The sequence below is a fragment of the Acipenser ruthenus genome, chromosome 48, assembly GCF_902713425.1.
Source record: "Acipenser ruthenus chromosome 48, fAciRut3.2 maternal haplotype, whole genome shotgun sequence".
NCBI classification, from domain to species: domain Eukaryota; kingdom Metazoa; phylum Chordata; class Actinopteri; order Acipenseriformes; family Acipenseridae; genus Acipenser; species Acipenser ruthenus.
The window spans coordinates 7,515,515-7,529,800 of record NC_081236.1 but is presented as its reverse complement, the minus strand read 5'-3'; the positions used below and the strand labels follow the sequence as shown (position 1 = coordinate 7,529,800).

Below are 14,286 nucleotides of genomic sequence, written 5' to 3'. Positions count from 1 at the left end.
AGGGAGAGCAGAGAGGAGGTGAGAGAGTCTGCATGGAGCTCTACAATGTGTTTATAAACTACAGAGCGCTGTTATATTGTATTATTTTGAAAGGTCCGGGTTGTAGTGTGGTAGGAGCGCGTTGTTTTATCCGTTCAGACACTGAGGGAGAGCAGAGAGGAGGTGAGAGAGTCTGCATGGAGCTCTACAATGTGTTTATAAACTACAGAGCGCTGTTATATTGTATTATTTTGAAAGGTCCGGGTTGTAGTGTGGTAGGAGCGCGTTGTTTTATCCGTTCAGACACTGAGGGAGAGCAGAGAGGAGGTGAGAGAGTCTGCATGGAGCTCTACAATGTGTTTATAAACTACAGAGCGCTGTTATATTGTATTATTTTGAAAGGTCCGGGTTGTAGTGTGGTAGGAGCGCGTTGTTTTATCCGTTCAGACACTGAGGGAGAGCAGAGAGGAGGTGAGAGAGTCTGCATGGAGCTCTACAATGTGTTTATAAACTACAGAGCGCTGTTATATTGTATTATTTTGAAAGGTCCGGGTTGTAGTGTGGTAGGAGCGCGTTGTTTTATCCGTTCAGACACTGAGGGAGAGCAGAGAGGAGGTGAGAGAGTCTGCATGGAGCTCTACAATGTGTTTATAAACTACAGAGCGCTGTTATATTGTATTATTTTGAAAGGTCCGGGTTGTAGTGTGGTAGGAGCGCGTTGTTTTATCCGTTCAGACACTGAGGGAGAGCAGAGAGGAGGTGAGAGAGTCTGCATGGAGCTCTACAATGTGTTTATAAACTACAGAGCGCTGTTATATTGTATTATTTTGAAAGGTCCGGGTTGTAGTGTGGTAGGAGCGCGTTGTTTTATCCGTTCAGACACTGAGGGAGAGCAGAGAGGAGGTGAGAGAGTCTGCATGGAGCTCTACAATGTGTTTATAAACTACAGAGCGCTGTTATATTGTATTATTTTGAAAGGTCCGGGTTGTAGTGTGGTAGGAGCGCGTTGTTTTATCCGTTCAGACACTGAGGGAGAGCAGAGAGGAGGTGAGAGAGTCTGCATGGAGCTCTACAATGTGTTTATAAACTACAGAGCGCTGTTATATTGTATTATTTTGAAAGGTCCGGGTTGTAGTGTGGTAGGAGCGCGTTGTTTTATCCGTTCAGACACTGAGGGAGAGCAGAGAGGAGGTGAGAGAGTCTGCATGGAGCTCTACAATGTGTTTATAAACTACAGAGCGCTGTTATATTGTATTATTTTGAAAGGTCCGGGTTGTAGTGTGGTAGGAGCGCGTTGTTTTATCCGTTCAGACACTGAGGGAGAGCAGAGAGGAGGTGAGAGAGTCTGCATGGAGCTCTACAATGTGTTTATAAACTACAGAGCGCTGTTATATTGTATTATTTTGAAAGGTCCGGGTTGTAGTGTGGTAGGAGCGCGTTGTTTTATCCGTTCAGACACTGAGGGAGAGCAGAGAGGAGGTGAGAGAGTCTGCATGGAGCTCTACAATGTGTTTATAAACTACAGAGCGCTGTTATATTGTATTATTTTGAAAGGTCCGGGTTGTAGTGTGGTAGGAGCGCGTTGTTTTATCCGTTCAGACACTGAGGGAGAGCAGAGAGGAGGTGAGAGAGTCTGCATGGAGCTCTACAATGTGTTTATAAACTACAGAGCGCTGTTATATTGTATTATTTTGAAAGGTCCGGGTTGTAGTGTGGTAGGAGCGCGTTGTTTTATCCGTTCAGACACTGAGGGAGAGCAGAGAGGAGGTGAGAGAGTCTGCATGGAGCTCTACAATGTGTTTATAAACTACAGAGCGCTGTTATATTGTATTATTTTGAAAGGTCCGGGTTGTAGTGTGGTAGGAGCGCGTTGTTTTTGTGTGTGTGTGTGTGTGTTGTATTTGTGAAGCGGCGTGTCTGTGTCAGCGCGTTTGTTTTTCTTCTCATCCTCTCATTCACAGTCTGCGTGTTTCAGGGCTGACAGCTTCGCGGGTTTCCAGACAGATTCTCATTGTTCTGAAAGCGTCTCGCGGGTCAATACGGGGTTCGTTCTGTTACCCGGAGCGCGCGCCGGCTGCTCGTGGCTGCTGTCTTTCTGACGTCACACGCAGCTTGTAGAAGCGCGTCTCCAAACCTCGCAGCGCAGCTCAGTGACGCGCTTGAAAACGCGACACAGCATTCCCTAATAACACTTGCAATGCATTATGACTTCAAAGCCATCACTGTAAGGCGATGACCTTATTATTTATTGATTTTATTTTGTTTTATTTTACTTTATTATTTCTTTGATCACCAATTGCCTCGACAACACACTGTTTATGTATGTAGTACTTATTTTAAGGTAATAAATAAACACAATTCTCTAGGGATTTATTTATTTTTTAATTCTTATTACTCTCTTACATCTCATTACATTATGTATGTGTGTGGAGATTAGATAAAGGACTATTTGGAAGAGAAAATAGGAGGCACTTTTTTACACAGAGAATTGTGAGAGTCTGGAGCCAACTCCCCAGTAACGTTGTTTTAGTGACACCCTGGGATCCTTCAAGAAACAGATTTTAATAATAATAATAATAATAATAATAATAATAATAATAATAATAATAATAGTAATAATCTTTAGTTTTATATAGCGCCTTTCATAGTGGTCCACCATCACAAAGCGGTGTGTGAGCTATGCATCAGCTGCAGAGTCACTTACAACAACGTCTCACCTGAAAGACGGAGCACAAGGAGGTGAAGTGACTTGCTCAGGGTCACACAATGAGTCAGTGGCTGAGCTGGGATTTGAACCGGGGACCTCCTGGTTACAAGGCCTTTTCTTTAACCACTGGACCACACAGCCTCCTAAAAGGAACAATAAGCTCCTAACAACCAAGGTTTGAGGACAAAAGGACTCCTTGCTGATCGGTCTTTTAAGAGAATGTTTTATAAAACACCAAACATACTTATTAAATGAAAAGAGAACTATAGTAACTTTCATCCATCATTCTTGAGATTAGACATATACAATCCTCTGGTATTATAAACGTATTACAAGAAATTCTGTGTCCCTTCAATAGTAAAGCCAGCCCTGCTATTAAAGCCAGGTTTTGTCGGTCCCTTGAATGCCTTAGTAGCACTATATTTAAATAAATGCATTTCTTTTTCAGCTGCTACTAAGCAGAATCCCGCGTGCTGCCATGGACAGTGTGGAGATGGAATCTGTCCAGATTAAAGAGGAGTTCTTTGAACCTGAACTTGTCCCCTTTAGAGCGGAGGTCGCTGGGCTGGCTTCCCTCCCCATTAAACAGGAGCTCTGTGAGATGCAGTGTGACAGCAGTCAGTCAGAGGTCTCTGAGATTAAAGCTGAGCACAGTGAATTGGAGATCTCTCAGACAGAAGAACCCCTTCCTGTGAAACAAGAAGAGGTGCTGGAAATTAACCATATTAAACAGGAGCCCCCTGAAGTAGAGTTTGACCACATGGAACCAGGGAAGGAAGAACCCGAGGACTTCAAACCAAACATCCCTGAGCTGGAGAGAATCTGCGTGAGAGAGCAAGGCGCTGGAGAGGAAGGCTGTCTCAACAGCATGCAAGGAGGTGGAAAGGAAGACGGTCAGTCACATTCAGAATGCAGTCTAGCAGGTGAGTGACTCCCAGTAGCTGTGACATTGTCATTCTAGATTGCGTGATAGTGTGGCAGAGAGGGAGGGAGGGAGCATGTGGGTTACATTACTAGCTATTTGTTTTTCCTGTACCACTCACACCAGCTCAGGATAGGACTCACTACTGGTGATCTTAAGATACAGATATAAGCCCCTTTCACACTGGCACTCCTACTCCATTATACCAAGGGGGAGAAGAGCTAAAGTACTGTATATAACATTAGAAATGTCCAGTGTCTAAATAGAGGGATATTATTGTACATGTGTAGCGTTATTAGGGGTGCTTGATTCCATTTCATTTATTTTAGACTTTTACAAATATATAGTTTAAACATTCAAGTAAAAACATTGAGAGTGCTATATCTTTTTAAATAAATAGCTTTCTGTAAATGATCGCACAGCCTATATGTCTGTAAAAATGTCTTCTGATTTTTCAGTGCTTTACCTCAGCTTATCAATGATTATCCATGCATTGATGTTTTATTTTTCAAAATAAACAAACGTTAGTTTTTTTTTTTTTTTTTTAACAGACGTTCTAATAACTAAAACATTTGACAAAGTTTAAACAATTAAGCAAAATTAAAAACATTTGACACTTTGCTAACGTTTAACCATTTAAACTTTGAATGATTAACACCCCTAAACGTAATGCTATTGAAAAATATATAATTGTAGGGTGTTTTAGAGGAAATAGACCCAAAACATTACAGGAGAACTCTGAGGGCAGATTTTGATCCCAGGGCTCAGTTTCACCAGCGTCAGTCTTTACTGACTTTGCTTTTACACATAAAGTAAAGGCTATAAAGAGTATGTATCGGGGTTCTGAAAAATATAGCGTTCCATGTCCCCACGTGTTGCTACAACTGTTTAAATAACGCACTTGTCATTTCTTTTCATTCTTCACTTCCTGACAACATTTTACACATGACTTTAGTCTGTTGCAAAGCTCTTTTAGAAATGTCTGCTCTAGTGCACTGAGGTTTGAGATCTGTACTCTAAATCACTGCAGGAAGAGAGATCCATAAAACAGGGGTGAGTCTGAATAATCGAGTATTCAAAATGAAATTACTACTCGAAACAGTGTGATCAAGTTTCGAGTACTCGTTAATTTCTAAAACAAATGGAAAAATTAGCTAACTACACCCGAAAAAGCTTGGCATGGTATTTTGACAGAGGAGCAAGTTAAAAGTGATCAGCCACTACAATTGTCACCTCACTGATAACTGACAGGAGGCGGGGCTCTTCCTTACCTAGCTCTGCTATTGGCTAAGGGAGTGCATGAGCCTTGAAAATAGCATCTTTAAAAAAAAAAATGCAGTGCTTGGAAGTATTTTGAAAAAAGTTAAACGAGATCACTGTGCAATGTAATCTCTGCAGCACAAGCATTTCATATTGTAAATCAACAAGTACATTCTCAATCATCTAAAATGCCAGCACCCATCTGCTACTTTGGAAGAAAACACAGAATGTGGCAAAAAACAAGCAAGCAGTGCATCTTTTACTGTGTGCAGTGGGGATGTGAGGCGTCTCGACTGAAACAAGCAAGCAGTGCATCTTTTACTGTGTGCAGTGGGGATGTGAGGCGTCTCGACTGAAACAAGCAAGCAGTGCATCTTTTACTGTGCGCAGTGGGGATGTGAGGCGTCTCGACTGAAACAAGCAAGCAGTGCATCTTTTACTGTGTGCAGTGGAGATGTGAGGCGTCTCGACTGAAACAAGCAAGCAGTGCATCTTTTACTGTGTGCAGTGGAGATGTGAGGCGTCTCGACTGAAACAAGCAAGCAGTGCATCTTTTACTGTGCGCAGTGGGGATGTGAGGCGTCTCGACTGAAACAACAAGCAAGCAGTGCATCTTTTACTGTGTGCAGTGGGGGTGTGAGGCGTCTCGACTGAAACAAGCAAGCAAGCAGTGCATCTTTTACTGTGCGCAGTGGGGATGTGAGGCGTCTCGACTGAAACAACAAGCAAGCAGTGCATCTTTTAGAGATATGAGGCGTCTCGACTGAAAAAAGGCTTTTTGTTTATTAAGCCATATCCACACGGAACGTGAGCAACACAAGCAAATAATTTAGAAGTCATTGCAGTCAAATGGGAGTATCCACACCAGCAGCGAGTGATGCGAAAATTTTGAGAAAATTCTGCGTCGCTAAAATAGAACTTGTTTCTGTTTTTATTTTTTTTTCATTGCGCAACTGGAATGAAGCTGACCAATCTGAAGTAAGGTTAACACCCTTGACAGACATCAAACACACGCCTCAAAACACGTCCCATCCATGGGGTGAGGATGTTAACACTTTTATCTGAACACAACACTTCATTTCAAATTCGGGATACATGTTTTTAGTTTACTGATAGAATGTCTGAATGCATAGAAAATATAATCATTCATAAGTAAATGAAATCAGAGACAGCTCAAACACATGATCTGATGTGTCACAGTCTTCAACAGTGTTTATGAAGAAGTGTAGCAAAAAATAGATTTGCAGAACGGCACATAATAACACGGATAATAATAATAATAATAATAATAATAATAATAATAATCATAATAATAATAATAACAACATAATAATAATGATAAAGATGGTGATAATGTAGTGCTCAACAACAACATAATAATAATAATAATAATAATAATAATAATAATAATAATAATAATAATAATAATAATAATGTTGCACTTTAAAATACTTTAGTATTAAGTAATGTGTATATATATTATTTTACAATGGAGTTGCCAGAGATCAGGATAACCTTTTATCAAAACAAGCCCTGTTTTGTAAAGACATCCCATCTCTAGTTTGTCCAATAGGAATGCATGGGCTGGGTCATGTGTTTATTTCCAGTCTTCTGGATCCTTTCCAACATTGACATTCGGTGACTTCGCTCGCGTCACTCTGTCTGGTGTGGATACGGCTTTAGAAGTGACCTTTCATTCAGATTTAAACTGCAAACTATCCGGGCAATGCTAAACCTTTATATATATATATATATATATATATATATATATATATATATATATATATATATATACAGTGCCGTCCTACCCCACAACTTCCAAGTGAAAAAAATATTCTAGAAATTTGTAGAAAATTAATTAAAAATAAAAACTGAAATAGCTTGTTTGGATAAGTGTCCACCCCGCTTGTAATAGCAATCCTAAATTAGCTCAGGTGTAACCAATAGCCTTCAAAATCACACACCAAGTGAAGTGGCCTCCACCTGTGTTAAATTGTAGTGATTTCAGGATAAATTCAGCAGTTTCTGTAGGTTCCCTCTGCTGGGTAGAGCATTTCAAAGCAAAGACCATGAGCACCAAGGCGCTTTCAAAAGAACTCTGGGACAAAATTGTTGAAAGGCACAGATCAGGGGATGGGTACAAAAAAAATATCAAAGGCTTTGAATATCCCTTGGAGCACGGTCAAGACGATTATTAAGAAGTGGAAGGTGTATGGCACCACCAAGACCCTGCCTAGATCAGGCCGTCCCTCCAAACTGGATGACTGAGCAAGGAGACTGATCAGAGAGGCTACCAAGAGGCCAATGACAACTTTGCAAGAGCTACAGGCTTTTATGGCCAAGACTGGTCAAAGTGTGCATGTGACAACAATATCCCAAGCACTCCACACATCTGGTCTGTATGGTAGGGTGGCAAGAAGGAAGCCGTTACTCAAGAAAGCCCATCTTGAATCCCATTTGAAGTATGCAAAAAAACACGCAGGAGATTCTGTAGCCATGTGGCAGAAAGTTTTGTGGTCTGACAAAACTAAAATTGAACTTTTAGGCCTAAATTCAAAGCGTTATGTTTGGCACAAACCCAACACAGCGCATCACCCAAAGAACACCATCCCTACTGTGAAGCATGGTGGTGGCAGCATCATGTTATGGGGATGTTTCTCATCGACAGGGACTGGGGCACTTGTCAGGATTATTATTATTATTTATTTCTTAGCTGATGCCCTTATCCAGGGCGACTTACAATTGTTACAAGATATCACATTATTTTTACATACAATTAACCATTTATACAGTTGGGTTTTTATTGGAGCAATCTAGGTAAAGTACCTTGCTCAAGGGTACAGCAGCAGTGTCCCCTACCAGGGATTGAACCCACGACCTTTCAGTCAAGAGTCCAGAGCCCTAACCACTACTGCACACTGATAGAAGGGAAAATGAATGGAGCAAAGTACAGTGAAGTCCTTGAGGAAAACCTGCTGCCCTCTGCAAGAAACCTGAAACTGGGATGGAAGTTCACCTTTCAGCATGACAACAACCCAAAGCACACAGCCAAATCTACACTGGAGTGGCTAAGGAACAAAAAGGTAAATGTTATCGAGTGGCCCCGTCAGAGCCCCGACCTAAATCCAATCGAAAATTTGTGGCATTACTTAAAGATTGCTGTCCATCAACGCTCCCCAAGGAACTTGACAGAGCTTTAACAGTTTTGTAAAGAAGAATGGTCAAACATTGCCTAATCTAGGTGTGCAAAGTTGGTAGAGACCTATCCCAACAGACTCACAGCTGTAATTGCTGCCTAAGGTGCTTCCACCAAGTATTAACCCAGGGGGGTGGAGACTTATCCAATTATGATCTTTCAGTTTTGTAATTGTAATATATCATTTTTTTCTCAATAAAAACTTTTTTCCCCTTAACAGTGTGGAGTATGGTGTGTAGATAAGTGGAATAAAATCCTCATTTAAATGCATGAAACTCTGAGGCACTGACACAACAAAATGTGAAAAAAAGTTCAAGAGGGTGTAGACTTTCTATAGGAACTGTGCATAAGAACATAAGAAAGTTTACAAACGAGAGGAGGCCATTCAGCCCATCTTGCTCGTTTGGTTGTTAGTAGCTTATTGATCCCTGAATCTCATCAAGCAGCTTCTTGAAGGATCCCAGGGTGTCAGCTTCAACAACATTACTGGGGAGTTGGTTCCAGACCCTCACAATTCTCTGTGTAAAAAAGTGCCTCCTATTTTCTGTTCTGAATGTCCCTTTATCTAATCTCCATTTGTGACCCCTAGTCCTTGTTTCTCTTTTCAGGTCAAAAAAGTCCCCTGGGTCGACATTGTCTATACCTTTTAGGATTTTGAATGTTTGAATCAGATCACCTGGAAATATCTTATTATTCGAAATTCCCACCCCTAACAAAAAACGTGAGTGTTGTGTTTGTTCGTTTGTCTAGTAAACTGTTTGTTTGTTTCTAAGACTACTAACACTGTCCGGAGCTGTATCCGCAGGCCAGCATCAAACCCGGACACCAGCACTTCCCTCACCACAACAAATTGTATTACACACCACGAGCACTAAAATCACTCACTAAAGAACTGTGTCTGTGTTTTGTGTTACGTGTGGGTGTTAAAAGAACGGGACTTTTTGTTACGGGTCAAACCCGGGGATTCTAATCGAAGTGATACACACCACTGTATCACTTTACAACAGTATTATTTACAGCGGATTGCCATCAGCCTCTGGACATTGTGAAAGCAATACACACCCTTGCACCTGGATATAATTGTCTGTCTGTTTTCTTGCACCTGGATATAATTGTCTGTCTGTTTTCTTCTGCACTGCTGCATTGCCTTGACCTGCACTCACTTACCCACTTTGCAACAGCGTCCCTATGTGTGGTTGCTGCTAATACTTTCTAAGGACCTGTCACTGTTATGAGTAATTAGAGGTTGAGGTATATTCGAATATCTTATTATTCGAAATTCCCACCCCTAACAAAAAACCTTAAGTGCTCTGTTTTTTCTGTTCCATACCACATCATGGATCACTATTGCTGTGTTACCTGACAATGTTGGCAATAATCCTGACGCTATCAGTGCACTAGTGTGGGCATTTTGAAAAGGGCTTTGAAACATGCTTTAAAGTTATGTGTAAAAAGTTGTCATGATGTTAGCATTGAAAATAAATGACAGGTATGTTATTTAAACAGTAGTATTGTATTATTATTATTTATTTATTTCTTAGCAGACGCCCTTATCCAAGGCGACTTACAGTCGTAAACAAAAATACAGTTCTAGCAACACATGGGGATGTGGAACGTTATATCTTTGGAACCCCACTACTTACCCTAAGTTTTTAACTTTAAGCTGGTGTAACTCAGTGCAAGCCCCCACAGCTGAAATTCATATGCTTTAATCCACTCCTCCACCGTTGTTGAACTCCATGGCAGTGCTTGACAACACAGTGGGGCTCGGGCACAGAAATATCACGCGTGCACATCCAGCGATCTTTGAGAAACTGCCTCTGCACAGGGGATACACAATTCTATGGGTTACAGAAGTCTGCATAACACCCTTCAGGACAATTTGATTTTGAGATGCATGCCTCGTTCGAACGTCAGTGAAGTCAAGTTTTATCTGTATATCTAGTTTGCCTATGTGTTAATCCGGCCCTGCACATGCCCTGAGAGTTGATTCATACATCACTGCAGATGAATGTGATACATCCGGCGCAGACCCCATGCGATTTCAGGTCGCAAACGCATGAGAAAAGCCTGTACGACTTTCCAAAAAATAGGCATGTCGCAAGAGTGTGTGTGACGTAATTCCGACCTGTCACACAGGGTCAGAGACCCTCGACAAATTATGTCGGAATCTGAATTATGAACCAACCTTAAGCCTACAAGCAGCCCCTCTTACTTTCTTTCCTGTTCATGTTTTCCAGGTTCCAGTCCAGCAGCTAAAGCGAGGGCAGACAGTGGAGAATATCCTGACTGTGGGAAAGGTTTCACGCAGATAGGGCATTTAAACAAAACCCAGCGAACTCACACTGGCGAGAAACCGTATCACTGCTCTGACTGTGGGAAGAGTTTCAATCATTTTAGAAACCTAAAACAACACCAGCGAATTCACACAGGAGAGAAACCGTATCACTGCTTTGACTGTGGGAAGAGTTTCAGTCAGTTAAACAGCCTTGTTTTACACGAGCGAACTCACACAGGAGAGAAACCGTATCACTGTTCTGACTGTGGGAAGAGTTTCAGTCAGTCAAACAGCCTTGTTTTACACCAGCGAACTCACACAGGAGAGAAACCGTATCACTGCTCGGACTGTGGGAAGAGTTTCAGTCGGTCAGACAGCCTTGTTTCACACCAGCGAACTCACACAGGAGAGAAACCGTATCACTGTTCTGACTGTGGGAAGAATTTCAGTCGGTCAGACAGCCTTGTTTCACACCAGCGAACTCACACAGGAGAGAAACTGTATCGCTGCTCTGACTGTGGGAAGAGTTTCAGACAGTTAGGAAGCCTAAAAGAACACCAGCGAGTTCACACAGGAGAGAAACCGTATCACTGTTCTGACTGTGGGAAGAGTTTCAGTCAGTTAGGAAGCCTAAAAGGACACCAACGAACTCACACAGGAAAGAAACCGTATCACTGCTCTGACTGTGGGAAGTGTTTCAGTCAGTTAGGAAGCCTAAAAGGACACCAGCGAACTCACACAGGAGAGAAACCATATCACTGCTCTGACTGTGGGAAGAGTTTCAGTTGGTCAGACAGCCTTGTTCCACACCAGCGAACTCACACAGGAGAGAAACCATATCACTGCTCGGACTGTGGGAAGAGTTTCAGTCGGTCAGACCACCTTGTTTCACACCAGCGAACTCACACAGGAGAGAAACCGTATCACTGTTCTGACTGTGGGAAGAATTTCAGTCGGTCAGACAGCCTTGTTTCACACCAGCGAACTCACACAGGAGAGAAACCGTATCACTGTTTTGACTGTGGGAAGAGTTTCAGACAGTCAAACAGCCTTGTTTCACACCAGCGAACTCACACAGGAGAGAAACCGTATCACTGTTCTGACTGTGGGAAGAGTTTCAGTCAGTTAGGAAGGCTAAAAGGACACCAGCGAACTCACACAGGAGAGAAACCCTACCACTGCTCTGACTGTGGGAAGAGTTTCAGTCGGTCAGACAGCCTTGTTTCACACCAGCGAACTCACACAGGAGAGAAACCGTATCACTGCTCTTGCTGTGGGAAGAGATTCAGTCAGTTAGGAAGCCTAAAAAAACACCAGCGAGTTCACACAGGAGAGAAACTGTGTTGCTGCTCTGACTGTAGGAAGAGTTTCCATCTTAAACAAGCCGTTCAAAAACACCAGCGAATTCACAGAGGAGAGAAACCTTAAAGACTGTTTTGTGTATCACTCATAACCCTTTGTGGTCCATTTTTTCAGCATGTATGTTTTGTGTATCACTCTTAAGAGCATGCATTTGAAAATGTAAAAATGCAAATCCACTCTCTGGCTCTCTGTCAAAGTGGGCGGTGACACTAACACGTCACAAGAGGCTTCTCTGCTGTCAGTTTAACTCAGGCTGTCAATGCAGTCAGTGCCTGGGAGCGGGAATATGCAGAAAGGAAACTATTCCACACCTCATCTGATGGACGAGTTGGGATAAATCAATAACTCAGTGTGGAAATGAGTTTCAGAGTTTAACATTTGAACTTCATTAACTTGAAAATAAATAAATTGATCAGAATGAGTATCCAGACCCCTGATATAGCATCCCAGAGACGAGACTGCAGCGTCCTTACTGGGCAAAAGCCTGGAGGATGGGTCTTGGAAATTCATCACTGTTCAAAAACGTATGAAAACTGATAGTGTTGCATGACTGTATTATGACATGAATGAGTGAATATTGCGTGACGTGTCGCTTTGCAGCGTGCATTGTCCATGCTTGTGTTTGTGTTGCTTTTGTAAAGTGCCTCGAGTAATAGCAGTGCAGCAGGCATGTGTACGGATCTTGGGTACAGAAAGTCATAGCGGTCTCATCCCTTGCACTTGGTGACAAATTCCCAATGAAAATGTAGCTGAGCTATGACTATTAATCAGGGTTCGTACGCTAGTCTGGAACTCTGGAAAAAGTATGGAAAAATGCAAAACTGATTTCCAGGGCTTGAAAATGCTTGAAAAACCACGTCTCCGTTATGAAAGTCTTGAAAAAGTCTGGAATTTTACTAGCATCACGGGAGAATGAAAATGATTCTGCGATTACTTTTATTATTAATAGTAATTGATCTCTAAAGCGGGTCAGCAGCTCTAGCAGTAACTGTCTAGACAGTTTACTAGTAGCAGCTATGTTGCTTGTGACCAAATCCCATGAGGATTGCCCCGTTTAACACCCCTGACAACATCCTGACAACTCAAAAGCAATCCTATCCAGTCAGCGCACTGGTATATGTCACATGACTCTGCCTGCTCCAGTGAAACAAAGGGTAAAATGGAGTCTACGACAGCCAAGGCTATGATTTTTTAAACAAAGTTACAGACTGGAATTGCAAGCTACTGTACTCTGCTCACCGAGATTCACATTGTGTTATCTTGTTGTTACCTTTATTAAATCGTTAATGTTATTTCCCAACCCAGGAAAAAAAAAATCGAATACGATAGTTAGGGTGTATTCAAACTGGGTTCATTTCAAACATCCTCAGTTCGGTTCGTTTGCTTTGAAGCAGTGTATCAATGTGCTAGCTGTTCACACTTGCCTTGTATACAAACGTACTGAGTTTGTTTGGAAATTAACTGGGGCTCGTTTTCGTGGTTCACTTCCGTGTTTTCCCAGGACTCAGTTCACTTGTGTTCATATTGAAATAATCAGGGCAGCAGTGTGGAGTAGTGGTTATGGCTCTGGACTCTTGACCGGAGGGTCGTGGGTTCAATCCCCAGTGGGGGACACTGCTGCTGTACCCTTGAGCAAGGTACTTTACCTAGATTGCTCCAGTAAAAACCCAACTGTATAAATGGGTAATTGTATGTAAAAATAATGTGTAAAAAATAAATAAAGAATTGTATGTAAAAATAATGTGATATCTTGTAACAATTGTAAGTCACCCTGGATAAGAGTGTCTGCTAAGAAATAAATAAATAATAATAATAATAATCAAGTGAACTTGTTTTTTATTAATAAAAGACCATCGGATGTTTACATTTTCTGGCATTGCTTCTTCACACTATGTAAATATTCAAATACAATAGTAGTACAGTAGCTACTGTATATATTGTTTAATGTTTTGCTTTTTTTCATTTATATAAAATCCTTGTATATTGAAAAAAAGGTATTGTAATAATTGTAATAATGACAGCAGATATAAAGGAATGTATTGTTTAGGGATATAGCTCCTCGTGTAAAACATTAGAATAGAGTGTGTACAGCGATGAATAAATAAATTGTGTTTTATTTCATTTATGCAAGACAACAGCGAACACGTAATTCATACCTGGAAACTATCTGTCAAACTCTGAGACTGACATCCTGCTGTATAGCATTGTTTTCTTTCTTTAAGTTTACTAAACCAAAATCAGGAACAGATAATAATTTAGAAAAAAAATCTGGTCCTTTTTTTAATATAATACTTTGTATTTGTTTGTTTTTTGTTTTTTTTGCAGCACTGGTAAACACACCAAGCATAACTTTAACAAACAGACGTTTGTTAAAAACTGGATAACAAGCCAAAAACGGAATGTATAACTTACATACTGTGCTATATTTTATAATAAATTTGGTTCTTGCACACTCCCTTGCAAAAAAAAAGAGGTTATAGCAATCGCACCAGCTGACCGGAGCCACGGTAATTTTAATAAATTCCCAGGTATGTAATAAATATATATAATATATATATATATGTGTGTATGTATGTGTGTGT

The 14,286-nt window shown here is 41.2% G+C and overlaps 1 protein-coding gene across 1 annotated transcript; it reads left to right on the top strand.

Annotated features, from left to right (window-relative positions):
- Nucleotides 1-2,393: 2,393 nt before the first annotated feature.
- Nucleotides 2,394-13,685, top strand: LOC131721241 (zinc finger protein 883-like). The gene is made up of 2 exons (XM_059014698.1): nt 2,394-3,609; nt 10,305-13,685. Exons 1-2 carry the CDS (start codon nt 3,165-3,167, stop codon nt 11,768-11,770), a joined length of 1,911 nt encoding a protein of 636 aa, XP_058870681.1. The 5' UTR covers nt 2,394-3,164; the 3' UTR covers nt 11,771-13,685.
- The last annotated feature ends 601 nt before the right edge of the window (nt 13,686-14,286 follow it).

Excerpts from the sequence above, each read along its gene's own strand:
- LOC131721241 (XM_059014698.1), top strand. The coding sequence starts at position 3,165 with ATGGACAGTGTGGAGATGGAATCTGTCCAGATTAAAGAGGAGTTCTTT. Across the intron at positions 3,610-10,304 it reads TTCAGAATGCAGTCTAGCAG|GTTCCAGTCCAGCAGCTAAA; the intron begins GTGAGTGACTCC and ends CATGTTTTCCAG.